This window comes from Triticum dicoccoides, chromosome 6A (assembly GCF_002162155.2).
Source record: "Triticum dicoccoides isolate Atlit2015 ecotype Zavitan chromosome 6A, WEW_v2.0, whole genome shotgun sequence".
Lineage (NCBI taxonomy): Eukaryota > Viridiplantae > Streptophyta > Magnoliopsida > Poales > Poaceae > Triticum > Triticum dicoccoides.
Window position 1 is genome coordinate 411,640,701 of NC_041390.1, and position 15,191 is coordinate 411,655,891.

The following is a 15,191-nucleotide window of genomic DNA, read 5'->3' on the forward strand; positions in this document are numbered from 1 at the left end:
GAGATTCATCAAAAATAGACCACTCTTCAAAGGTGCATGACCATAAAAGATATTACTCATATAAATAGAACAACCATTATTCTCTGATTTAAATGAATAACCGTCTCGCATCAAACAAGATCCAGATATAATGTTCATGCTTAACGCTGGCACCAAATAACAATTATTTAGGTCTAATATTAATCCCGAAGGTTGATGTAGAGGTAGCGTGCCGACCGCGATCACATCGACTTTGGAACTGTTTCCCACGCGCATCATCACCTCGTCCTTTGCCAGTGCCCGCTTATTCCGTAGTCCCTATTTCGAGTTGCAAATATTAGCAACAGAACCAATATCAAATACCCAGGTGCTACTGCGAGCTCTAGTAAGGTACACATCAATAACATGTATATCACATATACCTTTGTTCACCTTGCCATCCTTCTTATCCGCCAAAGACTTGGGGCAGTTCCGCTTCCAGTGACCAGTCTGCTTGCAGTAGAAGCACTCAGTTTCAGGCTTAGGTCCAGGTTTGGGTTTCTTCTCTTGAGTAGCAACTTGCTTGCTGTTCTTTTTGAAGTTCCCCTTCTTCTTCCCTTTGCCCTTTTTCTTGAAACTAGCGGTCTTGTTGACCATCAACACTTGATGCTCCTTCTTGATTTCTACCTCCGCAGCTTTCAGCATTGCGAAGAGCTCAGGAATAGTCTTGTTCATCCCTTGCATATTATAGTTCATCACGAAGCTCTTGTAGCTTGGTGGCAGTGATTGGAGAATTCTGTCAATGATGCAATCATCCGGAAGATTAACTCCCAATTGAATCAAGTGATTATTATACCCAGACATTTTGAGTATATGCTCACTGACAGAACTGTTCTCCTCCATCTTGCAGCTATAGAACTTATTGGAGACTTCATATCTCTCAATCCGGGCATTTGCTTGAAATATTAACTTCAACTCCTGGAACATCTCATATGCTCCATGACGTTCAAAACGTCGTTGAAGTCCCGATTCTAAGCCGTAAAGCATGACACACTGAACTATCGAGTAGTCATCAGCTTTGCTCTGCCAGACGTTCATAACATCTGGTGTTGCTCCAGCAACAGGCCTGGCACCCAGCGGTGCTTCCAGGACGTAATTCTTCTGAGTAGCAATGAGGATAATTCTCAAGTTACGGACCCAGTCCGTATAATTGCTACCATCATATTTCAACTTTGCTTTCTCAAGGAACGCATTAAAATTCAACGGAACAACAGCACGAGCCATCTATCTACGATCAACATAAACAAGCAAGATACTATCAGGTACTAAGTTCATGATAAGTTTAAGTTCAATTAATCAAATTACTTAAGAAATCCCACTTAGATAGACATCCCTCTAATCTTCTAAGTGATTACGTGATCCAAATCAACTAAACCATAACCGATCATCACGTGAGATGGAGTAGTTTTCACTGGTGAACATCGTTATGTTGATCATATCTACTATATGATTCACGCTCGACCTTTCGGTCTCCGTGTTCCGAGGCCATATCTGCATATGCTAGGCTCGTCAAGTTTAACCTGAGTATTCTGCGTGTGCAAAACTGGCTTGCACCCGTTGTAGATGGACGTAGAGCTTATCACACCCGATCATCACGTGGTGTCTGGGCACGACGAACTTTGGCAACGGTGCATACTCAGGGAGAACACTTCTTGATAATTTAGTGAGAGACCATCTTATAATGCTACCGTCAATCAAAGCAAGATAAGATGCATAAAAAGGATAAACATCTCATGCAATCAATATAAGTGATATGATATGGCCATCATCATCTTGTGCTTGTGATCTCCATCTCCGAAGCACCGTTATGATCACCATCGTCACCGGCGCGACACCTTGATCTCCATCGTAGCATCGTTGTCGTCTCGCTAATCTTATGCTTCCACGACTATCACTACCGTTTAGTAATAAAGTAAAGCATTACATCGCGATTGCATTGCATACAATAAAGCGACAACCATATGGCTCCTGCTAGTTGCCGATAACTCGGTTACAAAACATGATCATCTCATACAATAAAATTTAACATCATGCCTTGACCATATCACATCACAACATGCCCTGCAAAAACAAGTTAGACGTCCTCTACTTTGTTGTTGCAAGTTTTACGTGGCTGCTACGGGTTTAAGCAAGAACCAATCTCACCTACGCATCAAAACAACAACGATAGTTTGTCAAATAGACTCCATTTTAACCTTCGCAAGGACCGGGCGTAGCCACACTTGGTTCAACTAAAGTTGGAGAGACAGTCGCCCGCAAGCCACCTGTGTGCAAAGCACGTCGGGGGAACCGGTCTCGCGTAAGCGTACGCGTAATGTTGGTCCGGGTCGTCTCGTCCAACAATACCGCCGAACCAAAGTATGACATGCTGGTAGGCAGTATGACTTATATCGCCCACAACTCACTTGTGTTCTACTCGTGCATATAACATCAACATATAAAACCTAGGCTCGGATGCCACTGTTTGGGAACGTAGTAATTTCAAAAAATTTCCTATGCACACGCAAGATCATGGTGATGCACAGCAACGAGAGGGAAGAGTGTTGTCTACATACCGACGCAGACTGACTGCGGAAGCGATCACACAACATAGAGGAAGTAGTCGTACGTTTTCCCGATCCGACCGATCCAAGCACCGTTACTCCGGCACCTCCGAGTTCTTAGCACACGTACAACTCGATGACGATCCCCGGGCTCCGATCCAGCAAAGCGTCGGGGAAGAGTTCCGTCAGCACGACGGCGTGGTGATGATCTTGATGTTCTACCGTCGCAGGGCTTCGCCTAAGCACCGCTACAATATGATCGAGGTGGAATATGGTGGCAGGGGGCACCGCACACGGCTATGGAACGATCACGGGGATCAATTGTGTGTCTAGAGGTGCCCCCTGCCCCTGTATATAAAGGAGCAAGGGGGAGAGGTGCGGCCAGCCTTGGGGTGCGCCAGGAGGAGTCCTACTCCCTCTGGGAGTAGGATCCCCCCCCAATCCTAGTTGGAATAGGAATCCTCAAGGGGGGGGGGAAGAGAGAGAGGGGGGCCGGCCACCTCTCCTAGTCCTAATAGGACTAGGGGAGGGGGAAGGCGCGCGGCCACCTTGGGCTGCCCCTTTCTCCTTTCCACTAAGGCCCATGAAAGCCCATATGGCTCCCGGGGGGTTCCGGTAACCTCCCGGTACTCCGGTAAAATCCCGATTTCACCTGGAACACTTCTGATATCCAAATATAGGCTTCCAATATATCAATCTTTATGTCTCGACCATTTCGAGACTCCTCGTCATGTCCGTGATCACATCCGGGACTCCGAACAACCTTCGGTACATCAAAATGCATAAACTCATAATAACTGTCATCGTAACGTTAAGCGTGCGGACCCTACGGTTCGAGAACAATGTAGACATGACTGAGACACTTCTCCGGTCAATGACCAATAGCGGGACCTAGATGCCCATATTGGCTCCTACATATTCTACGAAGATCTTTATCGGTCAGACCGCATAACAACATACGTTGTTCCCTTTGTCATCGGTATGCTACTTGCCCGAGATTCGATCGTCGGTATCCAATACCTAGTTCAATCTCGTTACCGGCAAGTATCTTTACTCGTTCTGTAATACATCATCCCGCAACCAACTCATTAGTTGCAATGCTTGCAAGGCTTATGTGATGTGCATTACCGAGAGGGCCCCAGAGATACCTCTCCGACAATCGGAGTGACAAATCCTAATCTCGAAATACGCCAACCCAACATCTACCTTTGGAGACACCTGTAGAGCTCCTTTATAATCACCCATTTACGTTGTGATGTTTGGTAGCACACAAAGTGTTCCTCCGGTAAACGGGAGTTGCATAATCTCATAGTCATAGGAACATGTATAAGTCATGAAGAAAAGCAATAGCAACATACTAAACGATCGGGTGCTAAGCTAATGGAATGGGTCATGTCAATCAGATCATTCAACTAATGATGTAACCTCGTTAATCAAATAACAACTCTTTGTTCATGGTTAGGAAACATAACCATCTTTGATTAACGAGCTAGTCAAGTAGAGGCATACTAGTGACACTCTGTTTGTCTATGTATTCACACATGTATTATGTTTCCAGTTAATACAATTCTAGCATGAATAATAAACATTTATCATGATATATGGAAATAAATAATAACTTTATTATTGCCTCTAGGGCATATTTCCTTCACTACTGAGGGAGTCCTGGATTAGGGGGTGTCCGGATAGCCGGACTATACCTTCGGTCGGACTCCTGGACTATGAAGATACAAGATTGAAGACTTTGTCCCATGTCCGGAAGGGACTTTCCTTGGCGTGGAAGGCAAGCTTGGCGATACGGATATGTAGATCTCCTACCATTGTAACCGACTCTCTGTAGCCCTAGCCCTCTCCGGTGTCTATATAAACCGGAGGGTTTTAGTCCGTAGAACGAACAACAATCATACCATAGGCTAGCTTCTAGGGTTTAGCCTCTCTTATCTCGTGGTAGATCTACTCTCATACTACCCATATCATCAATATCAATCAAGCAAGACGTAGGGTTTTACCTCCATCAAGAGGGCCCGAACCTGGGTAAAACATCGTGTCCCCTGCCTCCTGTTACCATCTGGCCTAGACGCACAGTTCGGGACCCCCTACCCGAGATCCGCCGGTTTTGACACCGACAATGACCTTGACGAATCATCCATTGATGCCGGCTTTGGTGTGGAATATGTGGCATCTTTGGTCTTCTTCTTGGTGATGTTAGAGGGTCAATACTTTGGAGACAACAAGTGCGGGACTTGAGTCTTCGTCGCAAAAGACTTGTTCCTCTTCATCGTTCACTTGCCGGTGCATGGCGACTTGCTTTATGGCGTCCATTTCTTCTTCACTCATTGAGTCGTAAGTGTTGTCGTCGTTGAGGATCATGGTCCGCTTGTTGGTGCACTCATAGGACTTGTAACCTCGGCCTCCGCAAGTGAAACACTTGAAGGAACTCGTCTTGACGGTCTCATCGGTTGGAGTTGATGATGATGAAGCTCTTGGCTTGAAGTTGCTCGTAGTAGGATGACTTGTAGTTGACGAAGCTTTCTTGGAACTCGACTTGTCGATGTTGGTAGTATAAGGCTTTGTAGTCGGTGTTGGAGTCGTTGAAGCTTGGTTGTTGGAGAAACCGTAGGACTTGGATGAGAACTTGGCATACTTGAAATCATCTTGCACTTCATGTTCCGCTTTGGTAGCTTGGTGCACTAGCTCGATGAGATTTGAGTATGGTTGGAAGTCGACGATCTTCTTGATGGGATGATTGAGTCCATTCAAGAAATGTGCCATTGTTTGCTCATCATCTTCCGTGACATTGGCTCTTATCATTGCAATCTCCATCTCCTTGTAGTACTCTTCAACGCTCTTGGTTCCTTGCTTGAGTTGTTGGAGTTTCTTGAAGAGGTCGCGGTTGTAGTAGGTAGGTACGAAGCATGCTCTCATGACATCCTTCATTTGTGCCCAAGTAGTGATGGGTGGTTCACCTCTTGCCTCTCGGCGCTCGATAACTTGTTCCCACCAAATGAGCACATAGTCTTGGAACTCAAGGGATGCCATGGCAATCTTCTTCTCTTCTTCATAATTGTGCAAACGGAAGATCTTGTCAACTTTCAATGCCCATGAAAGGTACTCTACGGGATCGTTGCTTCCATTGAACTTGGGCATGGTGAACTTGAGTTTGCCATAGCGTTGCTCTTCATTGTGTTGGGGTCGGGGATGATGACGCCCATGTTGTTGATGATTGTTCAACTCGTGGTGCTCTTGGCGTGGAGGGTTGTCAACCTCATGTTGCTCTTGTCGTGGAGGATCTCCATTGTCTTCATGATGTTGAGGAACTTGTTGTTCTTGACGTGCTTGTGGAGGAGCTTGTAGAGCTCGAGGAGGGACTTGATGGTGCACGGGAGCTTGATAAATCCTCTCCCGGGCTTCTTCGCGAAGTGCTTCGGCATGTTCACGAGCTTGTCGGCCTTGGTCGGCTACGGCTCGACTTGAATCGCGTAGAGCTTGTTGTGCCTCAAGTGCTTGAGCGTCACGGAGTTGTTGTTCTTGATGTTGTGCCTCGGCATCTTGAGCATTTTGGTGTAGACATGCTCGCTCTTCCTCTTCATGTTGTCGTTGTCGTTGCCGTTCTCGTGCTAGCTCAAAGGCCTCTTGAGTTTGACGTTGTCGGCGCTCTTGAGAGTCGGTGTCGCGTAGGGGATTGAGGCTTGCTTGATGATCGTTGTGCGTGGCTCGGCGAAGAGTGTTCGATGTCGGTGTACTTGAGCCGGAGAGGGTGAAGTCGGAGTGGCGGCTTCAACGGCTCCTTCTTGAAGTGGAAGAAGAGCGGTTGAGCAACAAAGCGCGAATCTCGTCCATCCTTGCGTCATTCTCTTGCTTGTGATCTTCAAGCTTGTGGTCAAAGTAGTCCCTTGTACGTTGCTCGGAAAGTCGCAAGTCGGCGGCAAGGTTGTCGATGCGTTCACTCATGGCTTGTTGCTCTTGATGCAAAGCACGTTGTGCACCAAAGAGGTGACTCTTGGTGACGAAGGAGTTCATGTCGTCGTCTTGCTCCATGAAGAGTGGGTTGGTAGAAGTACTTGGCGTATCCATCATTCCAAGATAAATGTGAGTGGTAGAAAGAGAAGAACGAGTACCAAATGTACCTTGACCGAAGTTGAAAGTGGATCGAGGATCACTCCAATGTAGGACAAGGAAATAGCACAATTGGTACTAGCTCTTGTCGGTTTCTCACACCTACACAAGTAAAAGCTTTTGGTGGAGCTTGGTTAGGATGGTGGCACAAAATTTGATGCAATTGTAAGTGAGCTTCAATAATGTCGGAAAAGATTCGCAAGATGCAATGTAACAACTAGACCAAGCATATAAGGTACACGGAAACACACACGCAAAAAGATAAGTGGGGTCGTGCAACCAAGGGTGAGCCAAAATGTGGAATCCACAAAAATGCTCTTGTTGCACAACACTAGAGAGACGCTAGCACGATTGCACAATAGGCGGATAAAGAACTTGTGCACAACCTACTTAGCAAAAATGCAATGACTTCTATCCCAAGTATGCTCTATGCAAGGTGTTGCTATGATATGATCCAAGATGATCGAGTATGACAATCTTAATGTTGTATGATGCTATGGTTCTTGCTTAAAAGCTCTTTGCTTATCTTTCCTCTTTGCTTAAAAGCTTGTTTGGCTCTTTGATGTTGGAGCTCTTTTCGTATGCGATGCTTGACGAACCGATATAGCAAGTGAGTATGCGATGACAACTTTGTGACACAAGAGATGATACCAATATATGCAACAATGATATATGGATGCTATGAGAAGTATGATCACTAATGTGCACAAGTCTCGTTGCCGGCAATACTCAATGGCTAGTCTCGATGGGTAAGCAACGCAAAGGAGTAAGGCTATAATGGCAAGAGTGATATGTCCAATACCAAGATGAGGTTACCGGTCTTGCTTCCGGTATGGTGTCAAAATGGTGGCACGAATACCAAGGTATAGTTGAGGTGGTCGCTGTTGATGGCGATGTAGGACGGCGGTGATGATGTAGGACGTATCCGTGGCGAAGATGAGCGGCGTGGTGTCGATGTCGAACCGTACCTAGATAGCCGAAACACAAAAGGATACGGTACCGCAACTCAAATTCTCAAACCTCGAAGTAGCAAATGTGTCGGAGAGCAAAACGGTCCAAAATGGTTGGGCTATGCGGAAGTGGTGGAGGTATGCAGAAGTATATGTGGTATTTGGTGGGCACCGGAACAAAATTTGGTGAAAAATGGACGGAAAACGGGGTGGTGGATGGAGATGTTGCTGCCAGGGGTCGGATGTCCAGGTGGAAGGCCGGATGTCCGGGCTTGACGAGCCGGATGTCTGGGCTCTGGATCCGGGGACGAACGGGATGAACACCGTGTGGAGAGGTCAAATCCGGGCGAAATTCGGAGGAATTTTTGGATGGAAATTGGGGGAAAATGGATGGGAAACTAGATCCACTCAAAACAAAGCAAATCCACGGATCCAAACCAACAAAATCTCAACACACCAACAAATCACAAAAAAAAATTGGGGCTATTTTTGGTGGGGAATTTTCGAATTAGGACGAAAAACAACAAAACAAGGCTAGAAACACAACGGGGAGGCTCCGAAATCGTGATCAATGTGGCTCATGATACCAAGATGGTGTAGGGTGGAACCCTAATCGGCCGATCTTTCACGAAAGGAGTGGATCCCGCGAAGAACACGAGGGGAAACACGAGGAGAAACATGAGAGAAACACTAAACCAACACAAGAAAGTCACACATGTGCTAGATCCTCGAATACATGGAATGATACACGGTACACGATCAACTAGGGACGATACAATGGTAACGGTCTTCTCCGTGACGAGGTCTTGAGTTCTTCCCTAAAAGGGGTCTTGAATCCGCTTGGGGGATCTTCTCCGGTTGAGGCTCGAATCTCCGTGGAGAAGGTAACCAAGTGGATGAGCAAAGCTCTCACACAAACATGAGCTAAACCTTTGCTAACCCTAGAAAGTTGGGCGAGGTGGAGTATATATAGTCTAGGGGGTAGAAGGGATACACGGGTCTTGGCCCTTCATTATGCGCAGACAGGGGAGGCCGGATGTCCGGGCTGGAGTGGTAGCATTTGTTGCTCTCGGGTTCGGAGGGGCCGAATTTCCGGGCTGGTGGCCGGATGTCTGGGGGCTCGGGAGAGGCCGGATGTCCAGGTTATCGCGGCCGGATGTACGGAGCCTGTAGTTTCTGGCGGTTGTGCTGCTGTAGTGGATGACGCTCCAGGGGCCGGATGTCCGGGGCCTGGAAGATGTTCTTGGCTCCTTCCGTTGGTTCTCCTCATCCGTGGACTTGGGGACTTGTACATCTTCATGCGCATCTTCGGGAGGCCCCTCTTGGTGCCTAATCATGCACAACACCTTGGACTTAGGTAGTAGCCATGTCTCATGCATAGAAAGTGGAAGTTCGGAGAGGAGTGAGTTCACCTATCTTCGATAGCCTTGGCTCGGGCTCGTGTCATTGGTCCAAGTGGTGTCGTAGGAGGTGTAGGTGCGTCCATGGGGATGATCTTGGGATGCTCCGCATCAAATAATGTGACTCCAGCATCTGTCAGCAAATGGACGGTCCCAAAAGAGGTGCAAAATGATTTTCTTCATGTGCTCATTACACAGAACACAATTATAGTTGTAAGAAACATGGTTTCCCTTCAAAAGTCATCCTCTGCTCCTGAGCTCAAATGAGCTTGGGATAAACAGTAACATGATAAAAAAGAAAACAAATTTAAAAAAAAACTGATTTTTTTTGCGCAAACATTGACAAAAGTTTTACATGCTTGCAGAATTTCATGTTGAAAAGACATTTTTAGAAGTCGTGAAAAAAATCAGCACTCCAAAATGCTTTCGAAAATAACATTTTGGAACATCAATTTTGTTTCTTTTTGCCACGACTTTCAAAAATGTGATTTCAAGATGAAAGTTTGTGAGCACGTGATACTTTTGTCAATGTCTGTACCTTTGAGTTTTACTATTCATCCATTTAAGCTCAGGCTTAGAAACTCCATATCGGGTTTTTCTTTTCAGAAGGTTCTTGAAGCCAGAAGATCCAGAAGATCTATGCATCAGCCAAGAAGAACACTTCCAAAGTTCTAAGACCAATCATGATTTTATACATCTTCGTAGAAGAATAAACACTAGAATTCTAGGGGTAGGTCCACTTAGGCCAACTCCAACGCGCAACCACAAACGAATGTCTGTTTTGTCCGGATTCTTTGGGTCAACTGTGGGCGCGTTGTCCTGCCGAGCTTGTCCAAATGTGGCTGTTGTGCCCAATCGGCTGATGCATTTCGTCCATCCGCCAGAATCATTGCTACAAAAATAAAAAATAAAATTAGGACCCGCGGCTATAGTCATGCCAGCACCCATAGTTCATGTCGGCTAGAGTGCGAGCCTACAAAAAAATGCCCCGAGTTCATGTCGGCACTTGCCGGTGCTCAAAAAACGACCATTCGCGGGCCCTAGTTCAGGCTGGCACACAAGCCGACATGCAAAATGATGGCGCTCTCGACCATAGCTCAATCATCAAGCTCGAACAATTCTTTTTGCTTCTTCTCGAACCATGGCCTTCTCCTCGGGGACACCTTGCTCAAGTCCACCTTCATGATCTCCATCTCCTTCGCCATGAAAGCGAGCACCACCTCTTCTGCTTTGGTCGCTTCAATCTCGAGCTTCTTCGTTTGGATGGCCTCTTCCATCTCGAGCTTCTTCGCATGGATGCTCGCGGCGACTCTACTTGTGGAGAGCGAACATCCGACGAGCCGGTGCTCATTGCGGCCATGGCGGTGGGGTAAGAATGGTCGGTGTGGGGTGACTGAACCCTAGGAGGAGGAGGGCATGCCGCATGGCCTTGGTGACGATGGCCTCGTTCTCCTGGGCGGAGGCCTTCTATAGCATGGCAGCGACCTTCCTCTCCGCATCTCTGGCCCTTCGGCCGACCCTCTTCGTTGATTCTTGGGAAAGCTCCTTCGGCATGAGCACCTTCTTGGGCTTCTTCTTATTCTTCTTCTTCTTCTTCAGGCACACGGGGCAGGCGACAGTGGCGGCCGAGATGGCGTCGGTGGCAAGGCGATGGCGGGTGGCGAAAGGGAGGGATGGTTTTTGGGAGGGAATGGGAAAATGGGGAGGAAGTGCCCCTGACGGGCGGGCCAAGGGGAGGACAAGGTCTGGTGTCCCGCACTCCGCAGCCTATCCGTTTCGACGCAAACCGTACCCAAATTTGGGCCTGAAATGTGTCGTAGACAAATGAAAAATAGACGCCCGTCCATTTGCATCCGCGCATTGGGCCATGCTTCTGTCCGTTTCAACCCAAACGGACATGGTCTGACCAAATGAGGTCGCGCATTGGATTTACCCTTATCCATGCCATCGCCATCTCGTTGAGTTCTGCCGTGAACGGTAGTGGAGAAGAATGAATTGCCAGTGAACTTGAGTGACATAGGCCTATGAAACAAGTCTTCCAGGTTTTCCAAAGCCAAAACTGCTGAAGAGAAATCTCAATGTTATTGCAAAAGGAGTGAAGATAAGGTATGCATCCTGAAGCCTTTGGTCAAGCCATTATCAGTCCAAAAAAGAGTGGAGTCGCCACAAGTAGGTGCACAGATACCATGCTCTTTGTAGACAGGCAACAATTTGAGAACAACTTTCCACCAAAAGGAACCCAAAGCTTTGTTACTAGGAAGACAATTTGGATAGTAGGTTTTCTGGATAATGTTGACCCAAGAGGTGTCCACTCCGTTGAAGAACTTGTGCAAATATTTCATCAGAAGAGCTTGATTGTGAATGATGATATCTAAAATACCAAGTCCTCCATGGGATTTAGGCAAACAAGCTTTATCCCAAGAAATCAGAGTCAGCTTCTTTCTCTTCCGATCCATACTTTCTTCAGAAGCAATGTGTCAAGTATTTGTTGATCAGATGGACCACAGAGAGGATGCACATGAAAAAAATGGCATACCAAAGAAGACTAATTTAGTTAATTTGTCACCATAGAACAACAAGGTGGCACGACAACTTAATCTAGTCTCAATCCTTTAGAGCATGAGCACAAAGTCTTCAATTCTTGGTTTAGAGAGGCTCAAGTTACGGATCCTATGTGGACGACAGCGTAGTCCAAGGCAGGCAAGCGCGTAGGTGAGGGCTGCAGAAGTCCAACAAGCCTAGGCTGGCAGCCAAAGAGGTAAAATGACGACATCGAACAAAGAGGGTGTGGATGCAAAGCAAAGGAAAGGCCAGGTAAGGGATTTCAGTTGGCTGAGGATGTCGAAGTCCTACGTGGTATAGGTCCGGACACCCACAAACCTCCAGACGTGTGTTGGAGATGCCCTTAACTTGTGTGCCTAAGTTACGGCGTTGAGTAAAATAAGACTTCGATTCCGTTAGCGGCTTGCAGTCATCGTAGTAGCCATATCTGAAATATAGAGTAGAGTATGCAACAGTGATCTCCAATTCAGTTGGATCCGACGAGCCACAGCAGACACAACGAGGCGGGCAATTTAGCTGAGCCCAATTCAAACCAAACCAAAACAAGATCTTGACAAAATGGTATCAGGAAGAAAACCGTGCATAAATCTACTTCAAAAGATGTCTGAATTCCATACAAGTTAATGCACAAGCTCTAGTACCGCTAGCCCTTGCTTGTGCCCCATAAACTTTCATATTACGATACTGCTTCACTCTTAACAGTCACTCTACCATGGCATCAGCTTTTTCCTTCGTTGGCGGCTTCACATTTTTGGCTTTCTTTCTACCTGTGGAATGAAGCTCGAGTGAATCTTTCAACCAGACAAACGCAGAATAGGAGTAAACTTCTCAGTCAATTCAAAGATAGAAAATTGGAGCAACATATCAGTGTTTGATGTATCATGTTACTTGAATATCAGAATAACTAACCTTTGCCTTTCAATCTTTTGATCTGTATTCTTGAGTTTTTCTTCACATTAAACTTCATCTGAGACTTGTCCTTTGCAGTTTCCGAAGATGCTGTATGTTAAAGTACAAAGATAAGCAATAGCACTGCAATGATGAGCGACACGCACGGGCACACACAAATAAGTGATGGCAACAAATATATGCAGAAACGACATCAAACAACACACTGAAACATTTAACCAGAAATAAATAAATGGAAGACAACATAGTTCCCTCCATAAGCAGCAGAGAGAATTAGGTCCATCGGCACTCATGGTTGGTCATGAACGCGTCCCAGTGCAAAACAAATACTCCCTCCGTCCCATAATATAAGAGCGTTTTTCACACTACGCTAGTGTGAAAAACGCTCTTGGGACGGAGGGAGTACATCATTATGTTGCAAAATCAAGGACAATACAAAATAATAAGGGGCACGAGTGGCACATATAGATAGTCCTGTCCTAGCTACTTTTTCAAAATGTACACTGTTTTTTGCTTTTACGATAATTTATCATAATATACTAGAAACACAACTACACATGTAAATGAAATACTAATACAGGAATAGCAATACTGGATGCTTTATTTACTATTTTTTTTATCTCATGATAATCCACGGCAATGCCATGGCCTTAGTTTGGTATGGCAATTTTCTAAACATGACTGTTTTTGTTTAAACTACCTCAATGGGTACCAAGCATAAATGCCACTTCTCAAATGGTTACCATGGCTTGGTAACTACAGCATTCAACAATATAGAGTTATGACACTGATTCTTGTTTCTTCTTGGAGTAAGTACAGTTATCACTAGGCAAACTAGCTAGCTGGACTAAACTAGTCGGAACTTACAAGAAGGTTATGCAGCCCTACCATCAGAAAAATCTATCAGGAGCAAAATAAGAGTCTTTCTTCGCAAATGAAGAATAAAATCTTTAGCAGAGAAAAGGAACCTAGGAATCAGAATAAAGTAGACGATGCCATTGAAGCTGTAAAGAAGCGAGGTAAATGACACTACATAATTACATATGAACTTTATCACTACCATCTGGGCACCAGCGTAAATTCAATTAGTATAAATATAGATGGGTACCATCAATTCATCACTAGTTCTTTTTTTTTGTGGCACTCCACCACTAATTCAGACATCTTCATACTGAAGCATACCGAGCAGAATTCAAGAAGTTGGATAAATCAATATCGTTTTGAAACATATTTCATCATGATAAAATAGAATGCAACCAAGAAACAGACATTTCAACACCAAGCAAACCTAGGAAACATAATGTGTCACCCTGAGCCTTAGCATCCTATCTGCAACACCAAATTTAACTGGTAACTAACTGTTCAACCTAAGTGTACCATTAATTTATGCCACTAGTAGACTGACAACAAATAGGATCATTTTACAACAAGGTAACACTCTAAGTTATGCTTCGACCACCATTTTATCATACCAGTGTAATCAGTAATCAGAGCTTAAAAAGTCGAGATGAACATTACAGACAACATCAAAGCGAGCATCAGCAACATCACCAATGTTACGATTACCATGAATGGTTCAACTGAACCTAAAAGAAACGCACAACACATGACTCGACAACAAATTCCATATATAACTTAAATGGACGACCTCACGACCATGTGGCAACGCAATGCAAAAACACTACGATCAAGGGAATGCAACACATCTAGAGCAAATGGGCAATGCTCCCGAATCACTAGTAACCAAATTCTCGTGCAAATTACGCAGGTCTACAGACAAATAAGCAAACTGGCTAATCCCCTCCATTCGGCTCGAAATAATCAAGCAAACCGAGACTGTACCTTCAGCAGACACCATGTCGACGTCGCCCATGTTGTTCTCCAGCGCCTTAACCATCACAGCCTCCTTCTGATCCTGCACCAAACAAGCATCAGAGCGCCACCAGGGAAATAAGTAGGAGGGGAGGCGGAAGGAGATAGAACCTACCCGGTTGAGGCGGCGCAGGAGCTTGCGCTTGCGCTTGCCAGATATGGCGATGGGCGCGTTGTGGTGCTTGAGCTTGCCGGAGTTGGGATCCCCATGGGCGCGGCGCTTGCGGTCATGGCTGGACTCGCGCTTGCTCTTCTGCACCACGTTGTACTTGGCCATGGCGGCGGGTGGGTCTCGGCCGCCGCGGAAGAGGAGGAGAGGAGAGGAAGCCGACCGAACCCTTCCGCCCCGGCCTTTAACCCTTCTCTACTGACTGGAGATTCGCGCAGGCACACGTGTCTGCTCGGCCGCTTGAAGATTCGTGCTACTAGGGCATGCCTGCCCAAAGTGTGACATCTTTTTTTTGCGAGGGTGCTACTTGTTGTATGATGTTGTAATTGCACGACACATTGCTCTTCGTGCATAGTCACGTATATATAATGTATAAAATAGTCCTCGGACCTCAACTATACAAGAAACTAGGAGGTGGGCTCAATACACAATATGCACATAACACATATACTCAACATTCACCCACCCACCCATCCCCCCCTCAGTCGAAGCGGCACCGCTGCTGACGCAAAGACTGGACCGAAACTCCTCAAATGATGCCGTAGGCAAGCCCTTGGTCATGATATTGGCAAATTGTTGGGAAGTAGGGACGTGTAAAACACGAATATGGCTAAGGTCCACCTATTCCCGAACAAAATGAATATCCAACTCA

At 45.9% G+C, this 15,191-nt stretch overlaps 1 protein-coding gene across 1 annotated transcript; it reads right to left on the reverse strand.

The window, feature by feature from the left end:
* Positions 1–12,081: 12,081 nt before the first annotated feature.
* On the reverse strand, positions 12,082–14,709 carry LOC119317056. The gene is made up of 4 exons (XM_037591448.1): positions 14,486–14,709; positions 14,341–14,413; positions 12,499–12,588; positions 12,082–12,356 (listed from the first exon to the last, which is right to left on the reverse strand). The coding sequence occupies exons 1-4, from the start codon at positions 14,645–14,647 to the stop codon at positions 12,292–12,294; spliced, it is 390 nt and encodes a 129-aa protein (XP_037447345.1). The 5' UTR covers positions 14,648–14,709; the 3' UTR covers positions 12,082–12,291.
* Between the last annotated feature and the right edge of the window lie 482 nt (positions 14,710–15,191).